The sequence below is a fragment of the Anopheles funestus genome, chromosome 2RL (genome assembly GCF_943734845.2).
Source record: "Anopheles funestus chromosome 2RL, idAnoFuneDA-416_04, whole genome shotgun sequence".
Classification (NCBI taxonomy): domain Eukaryota; kingdom Metazoa; phylum Arthropoda; class Insecta; order Diptera; family Culicidae; genus Anopheles; species Anopheles funestus.
In genome coordinates this window covers 5,133,315-5,148,791 of record NC_064598.1, presented here as the reverse complement: position 1 = coordinate 5,148,791, position 15,477 = coordinate 5,133,315, and the positions used below count along the sequence as shown (strand labels likewise).

General features: G+C 51.2%; 1 protein-coding gene across 9 annotated transcripts in view; it reads right to left on the bottom strand.

Annotated features, from left to right (window-relative positions):
• Positions 1-1,398: 1,398 nt before the first annotated feature.
• The window catches only part of LOC125774819 (twitchin), a 36,098-nt gene continuing 22,019 nt past the window's right edge, over positions 1,399-15,477 (bottom strand). For all 9 annotated transcript variants that reach the window (XM_049445061.1, XM_049445065.1, XM_049445066.1 and 6 more), the window contains 5 exons: positions 15,188-15,469; positions 14,807-15,112; positions 2,759-14,737; positions 2,380-2,682; positions 1,399-2,301 (listed from right to left, as the gene is read on the bottom strand). In XM_049445061.1, the coding sequence (XP_049301018.1) occupies positions 1,673-2,301; positions 2,380-2,682; positions 2,759-14,737; positions 14,807-15,112; positions 15,188-15,469 (13,499 nt within the window). In that variant the 3' untranslated portion in view covers positions 1,399-1,672. The remainder of the gene's footprint in view (positions 2,302-2,379; positions 2,683-2,758; positions 14,738-14,806; positions 15,113-15,187; positions 15,470-15,477) is intronic.

Below are 15,477 nucleotides of genomic sequence, written 5' to 3'. Positions count from 1 at the left end.
GTGAACCGGTACCGTCCGGTCGAAGCGGTGCAGTTGATCTATAGCATGTTATTAATCCCTCAACCGTATTGTCCTTCAGGGTAACCGAACGATGGGACTTAAAATCAACATGTATGTACATATATTTTGGCTTTTCTGCTCCATTCTCCCATGCTCACTATTACTGAACTGAAGCACCATGGCGATTCTTGCGCTAAGCTACAATCCTTTCCTGGAAGTTTTGTTGGCATACCTGCCTGATCAAAACGCAACAATCCAGCAACGCCAGACGTGAAGGAACCCGGAGAGACGAATATTGTCTCCTTTTTTTCGTTTTTTTTTGCTAATGCGTTTGTCACGAGCTTGGAAACTCGTCCCCAATGGGCGGGGTCACCGTACGTGGCTTTAAATTGGCAACGCCAGAACCGGACAGAAGAGGTAAAATAAAACAACAAACCTTAAGCCGATTGTATCCTTGCCCCCGGTACGAAGGTTGACAATGATGTTTCAATACCAGAACCCGTGTGCAGAACCAGTCCATGTATTCTGGCTGGGGGTTTAGATCTTTTTATTCGCTTCCTTCGTTCCCTGACAAGAAGACACAATGCTCCATCCGTCCTAAAGTTTGTCCCGTTCGACAACAGCCAATAGTTTATGTAAAATGCACATGGTTGGATTCTGTCAGCCGCAACGATAACAGAAGGAGCCGGATTTATGTTTTCCACTCGGTAAAAGGATGCTACGCATGATGGCGACGGGTTCGGGTGGCGTTGAGGAATTGGGTTGTTTCACCACCCTAGAATGACTAAAAGAACATCGGTAGAATATGGCCATGCCGATGCAGTGAACGTAAACGAGCAATCTGTAAACTAGCTGGGTTGAGAAAAAAATGTCTCTCCCCCACCCCCGTCCCCTTCACCACACTTGCTCCCATACTTTCCCACTTTGTAGTCCTACCAATCCGTACGAAACCATAAACGATGAGCTTTGCCAAAACTTCCATCAACGCTGGTTGATCGGATGGTCGGAACGATTGTAGTTTAATGGGTTGCCCCGTACCAGCGCAGAAGTTTGATAATTAATAGCTGGTACGTTGTTTGGCCTCTGTTACGAACGGGAAAAGCGGATTGATGGGCATCAATAGGGCTGGCGAAAGTTTGGCGACTGCAAGGATGGTGGTCTTCAAAAGGTAATTTGACAAAGTCACTCGGTGCCAACAATCGCACCAGCTGCTCGTTGGCAGAGCGCCATTGGTTTCTTACAGGTCCCTTACCCGAAGCCCAGACGACTCTAATCTGATCTGATCAAAATGCGACTTTATTGAGCTGATACGACTATATTCAATCTCGGTAGAACGGATATGGATATAAAATGTGTTTGTCATCATTCAGAGTTACAGCTATCATTAGACATTGCAAATTGCAAAATACCATTCGTTTAGTTTAATAATAATACTTTACAAAAATAAAACTTAACAACTTGCTTTTACGGATAAAAAAAACGTAAATATATATGTGTATGTATAAATATATCGATTTTTGCACATGTTTGTTTGCCCGCTATGCATTTCCCGGCCCCAAAATATGTATGTTTATACAAAAAACAAAAAAAAACAATTCGACTCTATAACCTACACTTACACGCTATGCATTATAATTACAGTTTAACATACAGCATCGCGAGATGCAACCGTTTAGGCGCTGACGTTGAGCGAGAATGATGCTAGCGCATCGCCCGTGCGCGTCACGACCCGCACCTGATACTGACCAATGTCCTCGAACGAACATTTGGCCACGGTGAACGTGTACTTGTTGTCCTTCTTCACGAACCGGTATCGGTTGGACGATTCGTTGATCGGTTCACCGTCCTTGTACCACTGAAGCTTCGATGGTGCTTCGAAGGTTTCGCAGGAGAACACAGCCTTGGCTCCGTCGAGGACGCTTAACGAAGCCGGGAATTTGGCGAAGGTTGGTTTATCCTTCTGGTCATCCTGCGCCAGGACGGTGATCGTGCACGAGCTGAAGCTTTCGCCACCCTTGTTGAACGCTTCGCACGTGTACGTACCGGCATCTTCCGGGAAAATTTCCGCAATGTGCAACGTGTGGATGTCACCGTCGTTCAGATACTCAAAGTCGGCCGAATTTTTAATCTCGCGGTTATCGTGCAGCCAGATCACGTTGAACGGATCGGTGCAGTTGATGCTGCAGGAGATGAACACCTCCGAACCGTCCTTGTAGTAGCCCGAATCGGCATGCTTCTTGATGACCGGTGGTTTGATCGGGATACCCTTACCCTCAGGACGTGACGTAGACGTAGGTCCCTCTGTTGGAAGGAAACAAACACAAACGGTTAGCAAATCATACCCTTCCATAGACAGCCAAGCTCCCTGCAGCTACTCACTCTTCACATCCAGCGTGCACTGGGTGAACGCTTCTCCCATGGAGTTCTTGGCCGTGCACACGTACACTCCCGAGTCTTCCGGGAAGAGCTCGTTAATGCGCAAGCTTGCAATGCCCGATTTGTACTTGATGTCGATCACGTCGGACGAACTAAGCTTCTTGCCATCCCTCGTCCATACGATCTGTGGCAGCGGATCTCCATTTACATGACAGTTCAGCTGCAGTGGTTCTCCGTCGGCGGCGACCACATCCTTCAGCTGCTTCGTAAACTCTGGTGGATGCATCAAACTGTCCGATTGTAGGGCTGAATAGTACAAAAACGCTTGATCAGTACCATATTCGTCCTGGCTGTTGTTAACTCCCATATCAACAATACTTACGAATCAGTTCGCGCGTGGAGTTTCTCGATCTGGCCTCATTCGTCGGTGCTCCAAGTCGTGCGCCGGATGATGCCGTCTTAGCCGGTTCCGGTTTCTTAATGGTCGGTTTCTTCACATCGGGCTTAGCGGCCAACTGCTGCTCTGCGCGATGATCCTCAACAATCACCACACAGGTAGTTTCCGCCTTGCCCAGTGGATTCACGGCAACACACTTGTACTCGCCAGAATCCTCAACCTTCGTGTCGATAATTTCCATCGTTACCACACCGTCCGTGTGCGTCATCGTGTACTCGTACTTGCTGAGCTCTCGGCCATTCTTGTACCATTTCACCGATGGCATCGGTTTGCCGGTTACGCAACACAACAGCTTACAGGTGTCGCGCAGTTGCATGACACGTGGACGCAGGGCAAAGGTGAACGATGGTGCCGAGTCGGCTTCCTCCTGCCAGAATGGTCGCGGGCTTGGTTCGCGCTTGCGGATAGTCAACGTTTCCGGTTTGTAGATCGGCACCTGTTTCGACATCGGGTGCACATTCAGGAAGATTACCTCCTCGCGCGCACCATAGTGGTTCTCGGCGCGAATAATGTACTCGCCACGGTCGTCCAGCTTGACGCGGTTGATGATGAAGTAGTAGTCGTCTCCGGCGTATCGCTTCATGAACTTCACCGACTGCTTCAATTCCTGGTTGTTGTGGTACCAGGTTAGCACCGGTGTAGCCACACCGATAACACGGCAGTAGAACTTGCAGCTCTGGCCTTCGTAGCAGAACGCCGACTGCGGACGAATGACGAAGCGTGGAGCCGCCTGGCGTCGGTCGACCGAGGTCTCGTGGATCTTGTACTTCTGGATCAACAGCTTGCGCAGAGCCGAGTATTCCGACAAGCGACCCAGCGGAAGCACAAACGATGCCCAGTTCTCGTACTTTCTGCGGATCAGATCGCGAATCTGCTTGTAGCGCTCGATCGAAATCACCGACGTCGAGCTGTTGTACGTGTCGCTCAACCACACATGCATTAGGCACTCGTGCGCCGTCATACGCTTCTCGGTGTTCTTGATCAACAAGCGACGGATAAAGTCCTTGCATTCTTCCGACACGTCGCGGAACGCAACCTCATCAAACTCCCAGGTTCCTTGCTTAATGTTCTTCAGCGTATCGATGTCCGTTTCACCGGCGAACGGCGAAAGGCCACTTACCAGTACGTACGCCAGCACACCAACCGCCCACATGTCGGTGTAGAAGCCGACCGGTTCGCGTTCCACAATTTCCGGTGCCGCAAACTCGGCCGTACCCGTTGAAATCTTAACCATCTCGTTCGGGTTTAGCTTCGTCGCCAGACCAAAGTCGATCAGTTTCACCTGGTTGGTGTTACGCGTCTGGCACATCACGTTCTCCGGCTTAATGTCCAGATGAATAATGTTCCTCTCGTGCATGTACTTCACAGCTTCACAGATCTGCTTCATGTACTCGATGATCTCCTGCTCGCACATACGGTAGCCCTCGGTGGTGATTCGCTCGAACAGCTCACCACCCGACAAAAACTCGTAAATCAGGACCATCTCATCCTCATCTTCAAACGCATCGTGCAGATAGATGAGCTTGCGATGATGCAGCTGGTTCATGATGTCGATCTCACGGCGAATTAGCTCACGCTCGGCATTAGTTGACACCGGAATGAATTTCGCGGCGAACACGTTGCCCGTCTTACGCTCACGGCAACGATGTACCACACCGAATGCACCCGTACCGATCTCTTCCAGGATCTCGTACTGATCGTACACGCTCTTGTTCGAGATTTCTACCGGTTTCGGGTGATATTTGGAGTACACGTCGAACACGTAATCATCGTAGTCCGAAATAGCCTCCTTCTTGCCTTGACGCTTCGGTTTGCCATTCTCATCCAGCTCGTACTTGACGCGCTTGGCCGGCTTGATGCCCAGATCCTTCAGGCTGATCAGCTCGGTCTGATCGGATGGTTCCGAACGACCGTACACATTCTCAGCAAACACGCGGAACTCGTACTGGTGTCCTGGTGACAGATGCGGAATGATGAGCTGGTTGAAGCGCGTAGTGCCAGCGCGAATCCAGGTAGACAGTGGAACCTCACGCTTTTCTACAATGTAGTTGGTGATGCTTGCTCCACCATCCCACGATGGAGGCAACCAGCTGAGTGTTACATGATCCAAACCAATCTGGTCGATGGTTAGGTTGCGTGGCTTATCAGGACGATCGCTAATCTGGATCTTGATATCGGCCGTATCCTGTCCCAGTTCGTTCTCAATCGTAATGGTGTAGGTGCCTGAATCAAGTTGCGAACCATCACGGATCGTCAGCACCGTGTGGCGCTCACGCGTCTCAATGTGATAGTGGCTACCTGACTCAATCTGTTCACCCTTCAAAGTCCAGTGGCAACGCGGTTTCGGGAATCCAGTGAACGGAATCTTAATCTCAATGTTTTCACCGTTGTCGAAGAAGGCGGTATCGCGGAAGCGTGGTGGAACGTTCAGCTTCGGTGGCGATTTGATGATCAGCGATGCCTTTGTCGATCGCACACCGCCACGGTTAGCCGCACGACAAGTGTACTCATCAGCATCCTCGCCAAACACATCATTGATAGCAAGATGATGCGTATCGCCATCGCTGTACATGTGATATCTCGATCCAGAGCAGATCTCGCGTGCACCCTTGTGCCAGGTGATCCTTGGCCGTGGTACACCGGTAATCTTGCACACAAACTCGACGCCACGGTTCTGTACGCAGGTCAGCGTGTTCAGTGGTTTCACAACCTCCGGTGGTTTCACCACATCCGGATCAACCACCTTCACCAGCTGCGATGCCTTCGAGAACTCCGATACACCGATCTCGTTCTGTGCCGCTACGCGGAATTCGTAATGACGGCCCTCGACCAAGTTTGCACAGTTGATAGTGCAGATGACGCACAGCGTTGTATTAACGCGCTGCCATGTGTCCGTGTCCTGTTCGCGCTTCTCGATCCAGTAACCCTGGATGCGTGCTCCGCCATCCGAGACTGGTTTCTCCCATTCAAGGTTGACGAAATCTCCTCCAACCTCGTGGATGATCGGAACGCCCGGTGCCGATGGCAAGTCGTATGGTCCACGAGCCTTGATCGGATCGACACCTTCCAGTGCTGGTCCAATACCATTCTCATTAACAGCAGACACGCGGAACAAATACTCCGAGCCTTCGATCAATCCCTTGATGATGAGTTGCGACTCCTTCACGTAGTTTGACACAATTAGCCAGTGCTGCGACTTAATGTCTCGTCGCTCTACAATGTAGTGCGTAACCTTGCGACCACCATCGTATGCCGGTGGTTTCCAGGATACCGTGCACATGTTCTTGGTGACGTGGCTCACCAGCAGTGGACCCGTCGGTGGTCCAGGCAGACCAGTAACATGGACGTTTACGTTGCACGATACGCTACCACTGTCGTTCTTGAAGTTCACCAGATACACACCCTTGTCAGTGTCCAGTACATCGCGAATGTAGATAACGGCGTAGTCATCGAACACGGTGTATTTGATGTGTTCGGTTTCGATCAGCTTCTCACGATCCTTTGAGATGTTAACCTCCATTGGCTGATCGCCGTGGAAGCAAAGCTTGATCTTTGCATTATCACCCTTCACCAGATACACATCCGACGGAATGTTAACCAGCTTGGGCGGTACACCGATCTTCAACGCACCGGTCGTGTGGATCACGCCCACAAAGTTCAATGCCTCGCAGGTATAGTCTCCCTCATCACGGTACGTAACGTTAGAAATGTGCAGCGAGAAGACACCGTTCTTGCTCTCCAGCGCATATTGTCCACCGTGAGTGATTTCCTTTCCATTTCGCAACCAGCGGCATGTCGGTTCAGGCTTGCCGTGCGCTTCACACGTCAGTTCTACTGATTTACCCAGCGGCACAAGGTTGAACTTCAACCTCTTGACCCATTCCGGTTTTTCCGTATCCAGCTGTTCTCCAATACGTACCGATCGGGTTTCGGGCGATGGTGGCGATACACCATAGTTGTTGACGGCGTACACGCGGAACTCGTACACACCTCCCTCGATCAGATTTGTCACGGTGAGCTCCGTAACTGGGATGTTGTTCTCGTTGCACTTTACCCAGCGTGCGCCACCGATATCGCGACGTTCCACATAGTAACCCAAGATCCTTGAACCACCGTCGGTGGCCGGAGGAGTCCAGCTGAGATCGACGAAGCTCTTGCCCACCTTCACAACAGCCGGTGCTCCCGGTGCAGATGGTGGTGTGATCTTGCCATGGATCTTGAACTTCTTCGATGATGCCGACGGCTTACTCACACCAGCAGCGTTCTGGGCACGTACACGGAACTCGTATTCGCGTCCCGGCAGCAGATTGTACACCTGGTAGCTGTTATCCTTGATAAGGAAGTTGTTCGTGATCCAGGTGCTGTCCAGCACATCACGATACTCGAATCGGTATCCCTGGATGCGAGAACCACCATCCATAAGCGGACGCTCCCACGTGACTGTGACATAGTTGGCATCCCAGTCCGATACACGTGGTGGATTCGGTGGATCTGGCACTGTGAACGGATAGCGAGCGATGATTGGTTCTTCCAAAATCAACGGGTCACTCACACCGTACTGATTCTCGGCACGCACGCGGAAGTTGTACGGTTTGTTCGCCTCCATGCCCATGTTGTCGTAGTGAGTGCTACGGACAAAGCTACTAGCCTTTGTCCAGTATCCAAGTGGTTCGTAACGTTCAACAATGTAATTTGTAATCGGACTGCCACCATCGTCCAGCGGAGTCTTCCAGGACAGTGTGCATGATTCGGGCGTAATTTCAGATACTTCCAGTGGTCCAATAGGTGGAGAAGGTTTGTCAACCACCAACACCCGGCATGATGCAGTATCCTTGCCAACGCAGTTCACCAGATGAATGGTGTAGCTGCCAGAGTCGATACGCTTCGAGTTATCGTTCTTGAAGATGGCTTCTGTGTCGTTAATAGGCAGTTCGATGCGTTCGTTGCGAGATACCTCGTTACCATTGACCATCCAGATGGCGTCTGGCTTCGGTGTGGCAGTGTACGGTACAATAATCTTGAAAGGATCGCGGGCAATAACCAGAATATCGCGCATTCCGATGTCGGAAGTGATCTTCGGTGCCGTAAACGCTGCGCTGACCATGATCGGATCGGACGGGTTGCTGTACGGGCTGGTACCGGCAGCATTCACTGCAGCAACGCGGAACACATACTCGTGATTCTCCGACAGTCCCGTAATCTTGCACATCAGATCCTTCAGCGTGCCCTGCTGTACCTTCGACCAGTGTCCTTCGGTAGCAAGCTTCTTCTCCACGATATAGTGCGTAACCGGCGAGCCACCATTGCTGGCAGGCTTTGTCCAAGTGATGGTAATCGTGTCTTCCGTAGTTTCGACACGGCTCGGCGTTCCTGGTTGTGATGGCGGATCGAACGGATGTTTGGCAACAATCGAGTCTGCTTGGGCTGGTTCCGAAAGACCGTACTTATTCTCGGCGTACACTCGGAAATCGTACAGTTGATTCAGACGCAGGTTGCGAATCTTCAGATAATTAGTCGTACAATAGCTGCTGACCTTTGTCCATGCGTTGGAGTTCTTATCCTTCTTCTCGACAACATAGTTCGTGACTGGTGAACCACCATCATCCTGCGGGGCATTCCAGCACAGTACCAAATGTTCACCACCGTACGATTCAACGCCAATATTCTCTGGCTTGCTAGGACGATCCAACACCTTCACGTTGCAGGTAGCAATATCGTATCCGGAAGGATTCTTCAACATCAGTCGATACTGCTTGGTGTCAGCACGGACGCTCTTTACCACTACAATGCTGGCCGCTTCATCGGTAAGCTGAGTATGGAAACGCTTGTCTCTGTCATCCAGCAGCTCTTCGTTGACGAACCACGTCGATACTGGTTTCGGGAACGCAGTGTACGGTACGTGGATGTTGAAGTCTTCACCAGCCCGTACAGTGATGTCACGTACGTTGCTCAGATCCATCATCGGTTTGTTGGGCTGTTCGGCAAGCGTCACAGAAATGCTTGGCCGCGAAGGATCAGACATACCGATCTCATTGACGGCAATAAGTCGGAACTGATACTCTTTACCTTCTTCCAGATTCTCAACGCGGTATGCCTGATCGGCAATAAGGTCGGTTGGAGAGTTGGCATCCAACCACTTCTCGTCGTCCTTGACGCGATACTGCACAATGTAGCCCTTGATCCTCTCCTTGGCATCACGACGCAGCGTACGCCACGACAAGTTGACGCTGTTTCGTGTAATCTTGTCGATCGATGGTGGATCCGGTTGGTTCGGACGCTTGCGCTGGTGCGAAGCAGTGATCGGATCAGTCGGTTCGCTAGGCTTGCTAACACCAACCTCGTTGACTGTCTTGACTCGGAACTCGTACCGGAAACCTTCCATAAGGTCGGGAATCGTGTAGGTAGTGTTGGTCGTTGGATAGTTATTAACCTGTACCCATTCGCCCGTACCACGTTCACGCTTCTCAACAAAGTATCCAACCACTGGACGCGTCTGTACACGAGGTGGTTTCCAGGCAATCGTGCACGCGCTGGGCGTGTAGTCTGTAACGGTCGGTTTGTCAACCGCCTCTGGCGGGTCGGGGCTCTTTGGTGAGATGGGTTTGCTTTCGGTAGGTTCCGATGCGCCATAGATGTTCTCAGCCCGCACGCGGAACACATACTCGTGGTTCTCCGTCAAATGCTTGATAGTATGCGAACAACGTGGCACAGTACCGAAGACCATCTTCCAGTTGTCCGACGGGAACTCCTTGTACTCGATACTGTATCCTGTAATTTCCGAGCCTCCATCGTCTGATGGTGGGTCCCAGTTGAGGGTAACACTGTCCTGCGTTGTTTCCAGACCGGACACATATTTTGGTGGCTGTGGACGGTCGACGACGATAACTTCGAACTCCTTGACATCTTCGCCGTACTGGTTCGATGCCTTAATCTTGTATGTACCCGAGTCATTGCGGTTACTGTTGTCGACACGGAATACCGTCTGCTCCATGTTGGTATCAATCGAAACACGCGATGTCTCTGGAATCTTGTTGCCACCACGTGACCATTCCACTGTCGGCAGCGGTGCACCAACCAATGGAATAGTTATAACAATCGGCTCACCAGCACGCACCTTAATAGTGCGCTTGCTGAAGCTGTCCATGTTGAGGGCGGGAGCTTGCTGCATCGGTCGTGCCCAGCACTTGACGGACGAGTCGCTAGGATTGCCCTGTCCGGCTTGGTTAACCGCCGACACGCGGTACTCGTACTGATGACCCTTGATTACGCCAGTATCGGTGTACTCGATGTTTGGTACAGGATACTTGTTCGCCTGAATCCAGCGTCCAGTAGCCAAGTCGCGACGTTCAATGATGTATCCCGAGATACGCGAACCACCATCGCTGATCGGTGGCTTCCAGCTGAGCGTAATCTGGTCGTATCCGCTATCGATAATGTCCGGCTTCGTCGGTGGTCCTGGTACGACGAATTGATCCTTAGCCACAACTGGATGCGCACTCATAAGACCATCCGAACGGCCCTGCAAATTCTCGGCCATAACGCGGAACTCGTATTTGTTGCCCTTGTTCAATCGTGGCACCACGGTATGAGTGTATTTCGGGCTAACGTAAGCCACAGCTGGAACCCAGCCGCCACCATGCGTCAAGTCCTTCTTTTCTACCACATATCCAGTAAGCTCCGAACCGCCGTTGTCTAGCGGTGGCTTCCAAGAAATCGTTACGCTCTTCTCCGTAATCTCTTCGTACACCATTGGGCCCTGTGGTGGATCTGGACGATCGAGCACAGTCAGATTGAAGCTGCCCTCATCCGTACCGCTAGAGTTGGTGATAACCAGCTTGTAAGTTCCAGAGTCTCCACGGTTGCAATTCACAGTATGCACGATTGTATGATGTCCAAGTGCAGTCATCGTCGTACGGCTGTCGGTCTTTACCGGCTTACCGTTCAATGTCCATTCAACTTCCGGTACTGGCTCGCCCGTAAAGTTGATGTCCAGATGGAAGATCAATCCAGCCTTCACTACCATATCGCGCATTGGTGTCACGATCTTTGGTGCGATGAAGCGCGAACGAGTCAGCACAGCATCGGTTGGGTCGGATGGTTCCGATTCACCAGCAGCGTTCACTGCAATCACGCGGAACTCGTATTCCGTTTCCGTTGCCAAATCCGGTATCTGCAGATCGCGCTTGATACCAGGCACACGACCAGCGTTGCTCCAGTACGGGCTGTCCTTTTCCTTCTTCTGGATGATGTATTCCGTGATCGTGGCACCTCCATCCGACTTCGGTGGGTTCCACTGAATAGTGACTGAGTTGGCATCCCAGTCTCGAACTTCCGGCTTTGGTGGCTGTGATGGTTCCTCGTAATCGTTCTTTGCGATGATCGGATGAGAGCAGTCCAACGGTTCCGACTCACCAATTTCGTTCACCGCCTTCACACGGAACGAGTATCGCTTGTTGTGAATCAAGCGCGAAATTTCGTTCACCAACGAGGTGCTCATACCAGCATTCGTCCAAGTACCACGGGACATATCCATCTTCTCAATGACGTAGTGCGTGATCGGACTTCCACCATCGTCCTTAGGTAGCTTCCACTCCAGCCGACATCCCTCTGTGGTGATGTTAGTAATACGAAGCGGTCCCTCCGGTGGTGCCGGTTTGTCCAGAACAGTCACGTTCGCTGACGCCGAGAACTCGCCACACTCATTCTTGACAATCAGCGTGTACATGCCGCTATCGTCACGAATCGAGAATGGAATCTCAAGTGATACCTCATTGTTGTAAACTTCTCGAATGACACGCTGTGATTCGGGAATGACAGCGCCATTGCGTTTCCAAACAGCCGTAACCTGCGGCGAAGCTTCCACCGAGATGTTGTAGGCAATCTTCTTACCCACCGGCACAACAAGATCCTTCAGCGCGTTCTTGTTGAAGTGTGGGGAGACGAAGCGCGACTTGCATACCACTGGATCGGATGGTTCGCTCGGGTCACTCACACCTGCCTTGTTGACGGCGCATACGCGGAACTCGTATTCCTCGTCCTTCGTCAGCTCCTTGATCTTGGCAGACGGTTTGTACAACTCGGTGAACTCACCAGCAAACTTCCAATCGCCGTATCGTGGACGTTTTTCCACGATGTAACTGGTAATTGGTGCTCCGCCATCCTTCTTGGGAATGGTCCATTCCAAATCGACATGATCGTCGCTCCAATCGACCACCAACGGTTTGCCTGGTTTGTCCGGCTTGTTGTACGGATCCTTTGCGGTAATCGGTTGCGACGTCACCAACGGAGTGGATTCTCCCTGCTTATTGACGGCACGTACGCGGAATTGATACGAATGACCTTCGATCAAATTATCGGGACGAATCTTGGTGGAGATAGTTTCTCCCACCGGTACCCAGCGCAGCTGATCCGTATCCAACTTCTCAACAACGTAGTGGAGAATCTCAGAGCCACCATCATCCTTCGGCGGACGCCACATCAATGTCACGCCCGTCTTCGAAAGGTTCTCGTGCCGGATCGGTCCCTCTGGTGGCGCCGGTACATCAAGAATCGTTACATTGACATTAGCAATGTCAATACCGTTCTTGTTCTTTGCCGTCAGCGTGTAAACACCGCTATCCGCGCGCTTCACATCGATCACACGCAGTTTGGTCCTGTAGTTCTCGTACACCACCTTAATACGATCAGTGTTGATGATCATATTATCCTTATGCGACCATTCCTTTGCTGGCACTGGCTCTCCGCTAACTGGCACATCGAATTCAAACGTAAGTCCCGCACGAATCTTGACATTCGACAAATAGTTACGATCGATCTTCGGTGGCTGGTTCTTGCTACGCGCAATGTGTGATTCCGTCGGCCTGCTGGGGTCACCTTCGCCCGCACGATTGATGGCACGGACACGGAACTGGTACGCCGTTCCTTCAATCAGATCCGGCACCTTAACACTGGTAATGTCACCTTCTGGCACTTCCGCTGCCTTCTCCCAGTCGCTCGAGTACTTGCCCAGCTTCTCAACGACGTAACCGGTGATCGGTGATCCGCCATCATTCTCCGGTGCCTTCCACTCAAGCTCGACATAATCCTTGTCGTAATCCTTGATTTCGACCTGTTCCGGGCGGTCTGGTGCTCGGTAAGGATTCTTGGCCAACACCGAGTTGGACATGCTCAGTGGCTCTGACTTGCCCATCTTGTTCGCAGCACGCACACGGAACTTGTACGTATGACCTTCGATGAGTCCATCGATCTCGGCCTTACATCTCGGGCTGCCCGAGTCTCCAGCGTATACCCACGTGCCCTTAACTTCGTCCAGCTTCTCGATGATGTAGTTATCGATCGGCAAGCCACCGTCATCCGATGGTGGACGCCATTCCAAAACGGCAGTGTTGGCAGTAATTTCAACCACCTTCAACGGGCCTCCTGGTGGACTTGGCACATCCAGCACCGTTACCTGTACGGTAGCCGTATCCTTGCCATTTTCGTTTTCGGCATCAAGCTGGTAAGTTCCGCTTTCTTCGCGCGTTGCCGAACGTATGGTTAGCTTAGTGCTGTAATCGTAGTTCTGAAGCTTGTAGCGATCAGTTGGCTTAATTTCACGCTTGCTGATAGACCATCTCGTAGTAGGCACCGGCTCACCAGAAACCTTCACATCATAAACTACGTTGTTACCAGCCTTAATGCGAACTTCAACCAGATTGGTACGATCGATCTTGGGTGGTTGGTTACGGGGTTTGCAAATAATCGGAGGAGTAGCATTGCTCGGGTCGCTAGGACCAGCATCGTTGACGGCACGAACACGGAACTCGTACTTTTGACCCTCAAGTAGGTCAGGCACGTTTGCGGATGTAGCTTCCGCTGGTACAGTCATCTTGCGTTCCCATTCGCCATACTTGTCCTTCACCTCAACCACGTAACCAGTAATCGGAGAGCCTCCATCACTGACCGGTGGCTGCCACGCAAGCTTAACAAAGTCGGTACCCCAATCGGTGGCCTTGCAGTCACGCGGTGCCGACGGTTCATCGAACGGATTCTTCGCGATGAAATCTCCAGCCATCTCTAGCGGCTTCGATTCTCCTTCGGCGTTGATAGCGCTGACACGGAACTTGTACTTCTTGCCATCCTGTAGCCCGTTAATATCGGCATTGGTTTCGACGCTTCTGGCATGAGGAACCCATGCCTTCACATCATCATCGAAGCGCTCAATTTGGTAGTACTCAATATCGCAACCACCATCATCCTTGGGGCGCTTCCACTTCAGCTTGCACGTTTCCTTCGTAATGTCTGACGCGGTAAGCGGTCCTTCTGGTGGACCAGGCTTGTCAGTGACCGTCACCTGCACCAGCACATGATCACGTCCAGATGAGTTCGTAGCTGTAATTTCGTAATCACCCGAGTCGCCACGGTTTGCGGGACGCAAGATGAACTTCGAATTGTAATCGGTGTTAAGGATCTCCAAGCGACGATCGCCACCAGTGACAATAGCCTTGTTGACACGCCATTCGCATTTCGGGGCAGGTTCGCCAGAAATAGCTACATCAAACTTCAGCATAGAACCAGCCGAAATGGAAAGATCGCGAATCGTACGACGATCGATTTTGGGTGGCGCAAAGCGTGGTTTGGCAGTAAACGTGCGGCTTGAGTCGGATGGATCTGATGGGCCAGCCTTGTTGATCGCAATCACACGGAACTGATATTCGTTGCCTTCCACCAATCCTCCCACAGTAGCCGTAGGGTTGGGTGAGTTTGTTTCGATAGCCTTCTCCCAGATTGGACTGTACTTGTCCTTCTTCTCAATGATGTATCCAGTAATAGGGCTACCACCATCATCTGGCTCTGGCCATTTGAGTACGGCATGGTTCTCCGACCAATCGACAACCGTTGGAGCGCTGGGTGTATCAGGAACAGCTAATAGGAACAATCATAACATGTAATTGCTTTACATTACATTCGAGCCACTAAGCTTAATGTACTTACAGAAGCTATCCTTCGCAACAACTGTTCCGGCGGTTTCCAACGGTTCCGATTCGCCTTCAGGATTAACAGCCTTCACGCGGAATTTGTAACGATGGCCAGGTACCAAACCTTCCACTGGGAACTCGGTGATGGGTCCATCAGTTTTGCCGGCATTCATCCAGATACCATTGTCAGGATCGAACTTTTCAATCACGTAATGATCGATCGGTACACCACCATCATCTTTCGGTTTCTTCCATTCCAGTTTGCAGCTATCCTTGGTCATGTCCTTAACCTCCAGTGGTCCTTCCGGAGCGGCAGGTTTAGCTGAAAAGTTACGTAATGAATTCTATTAATCGACTGCACAAGATAAAAAAAAACTATCCACTATCAGACACTTACATCTCACTGTCACAGTGATCTCCACCTGATCGCTACCGAACTTATTCGTTGCCTTGATCATGTACTTGCCCGAATCGCGTCGGTCCGGATTTTGGTTAGCAAACTTGCTATTGTACGGCACATTATCGATCGTACGAGTAGTCGTTACCGTAACCATACGATCATTGATAGTCCAGTCGACATCTGGTGCAGGTTCACCTGAGATTTTCACATCAAATCCAAACGGCTCACCAATAGCAATGCTCAGATTCTTCAAGTTGCGACGATCGATCTTCGGTGGCACTGTAAAG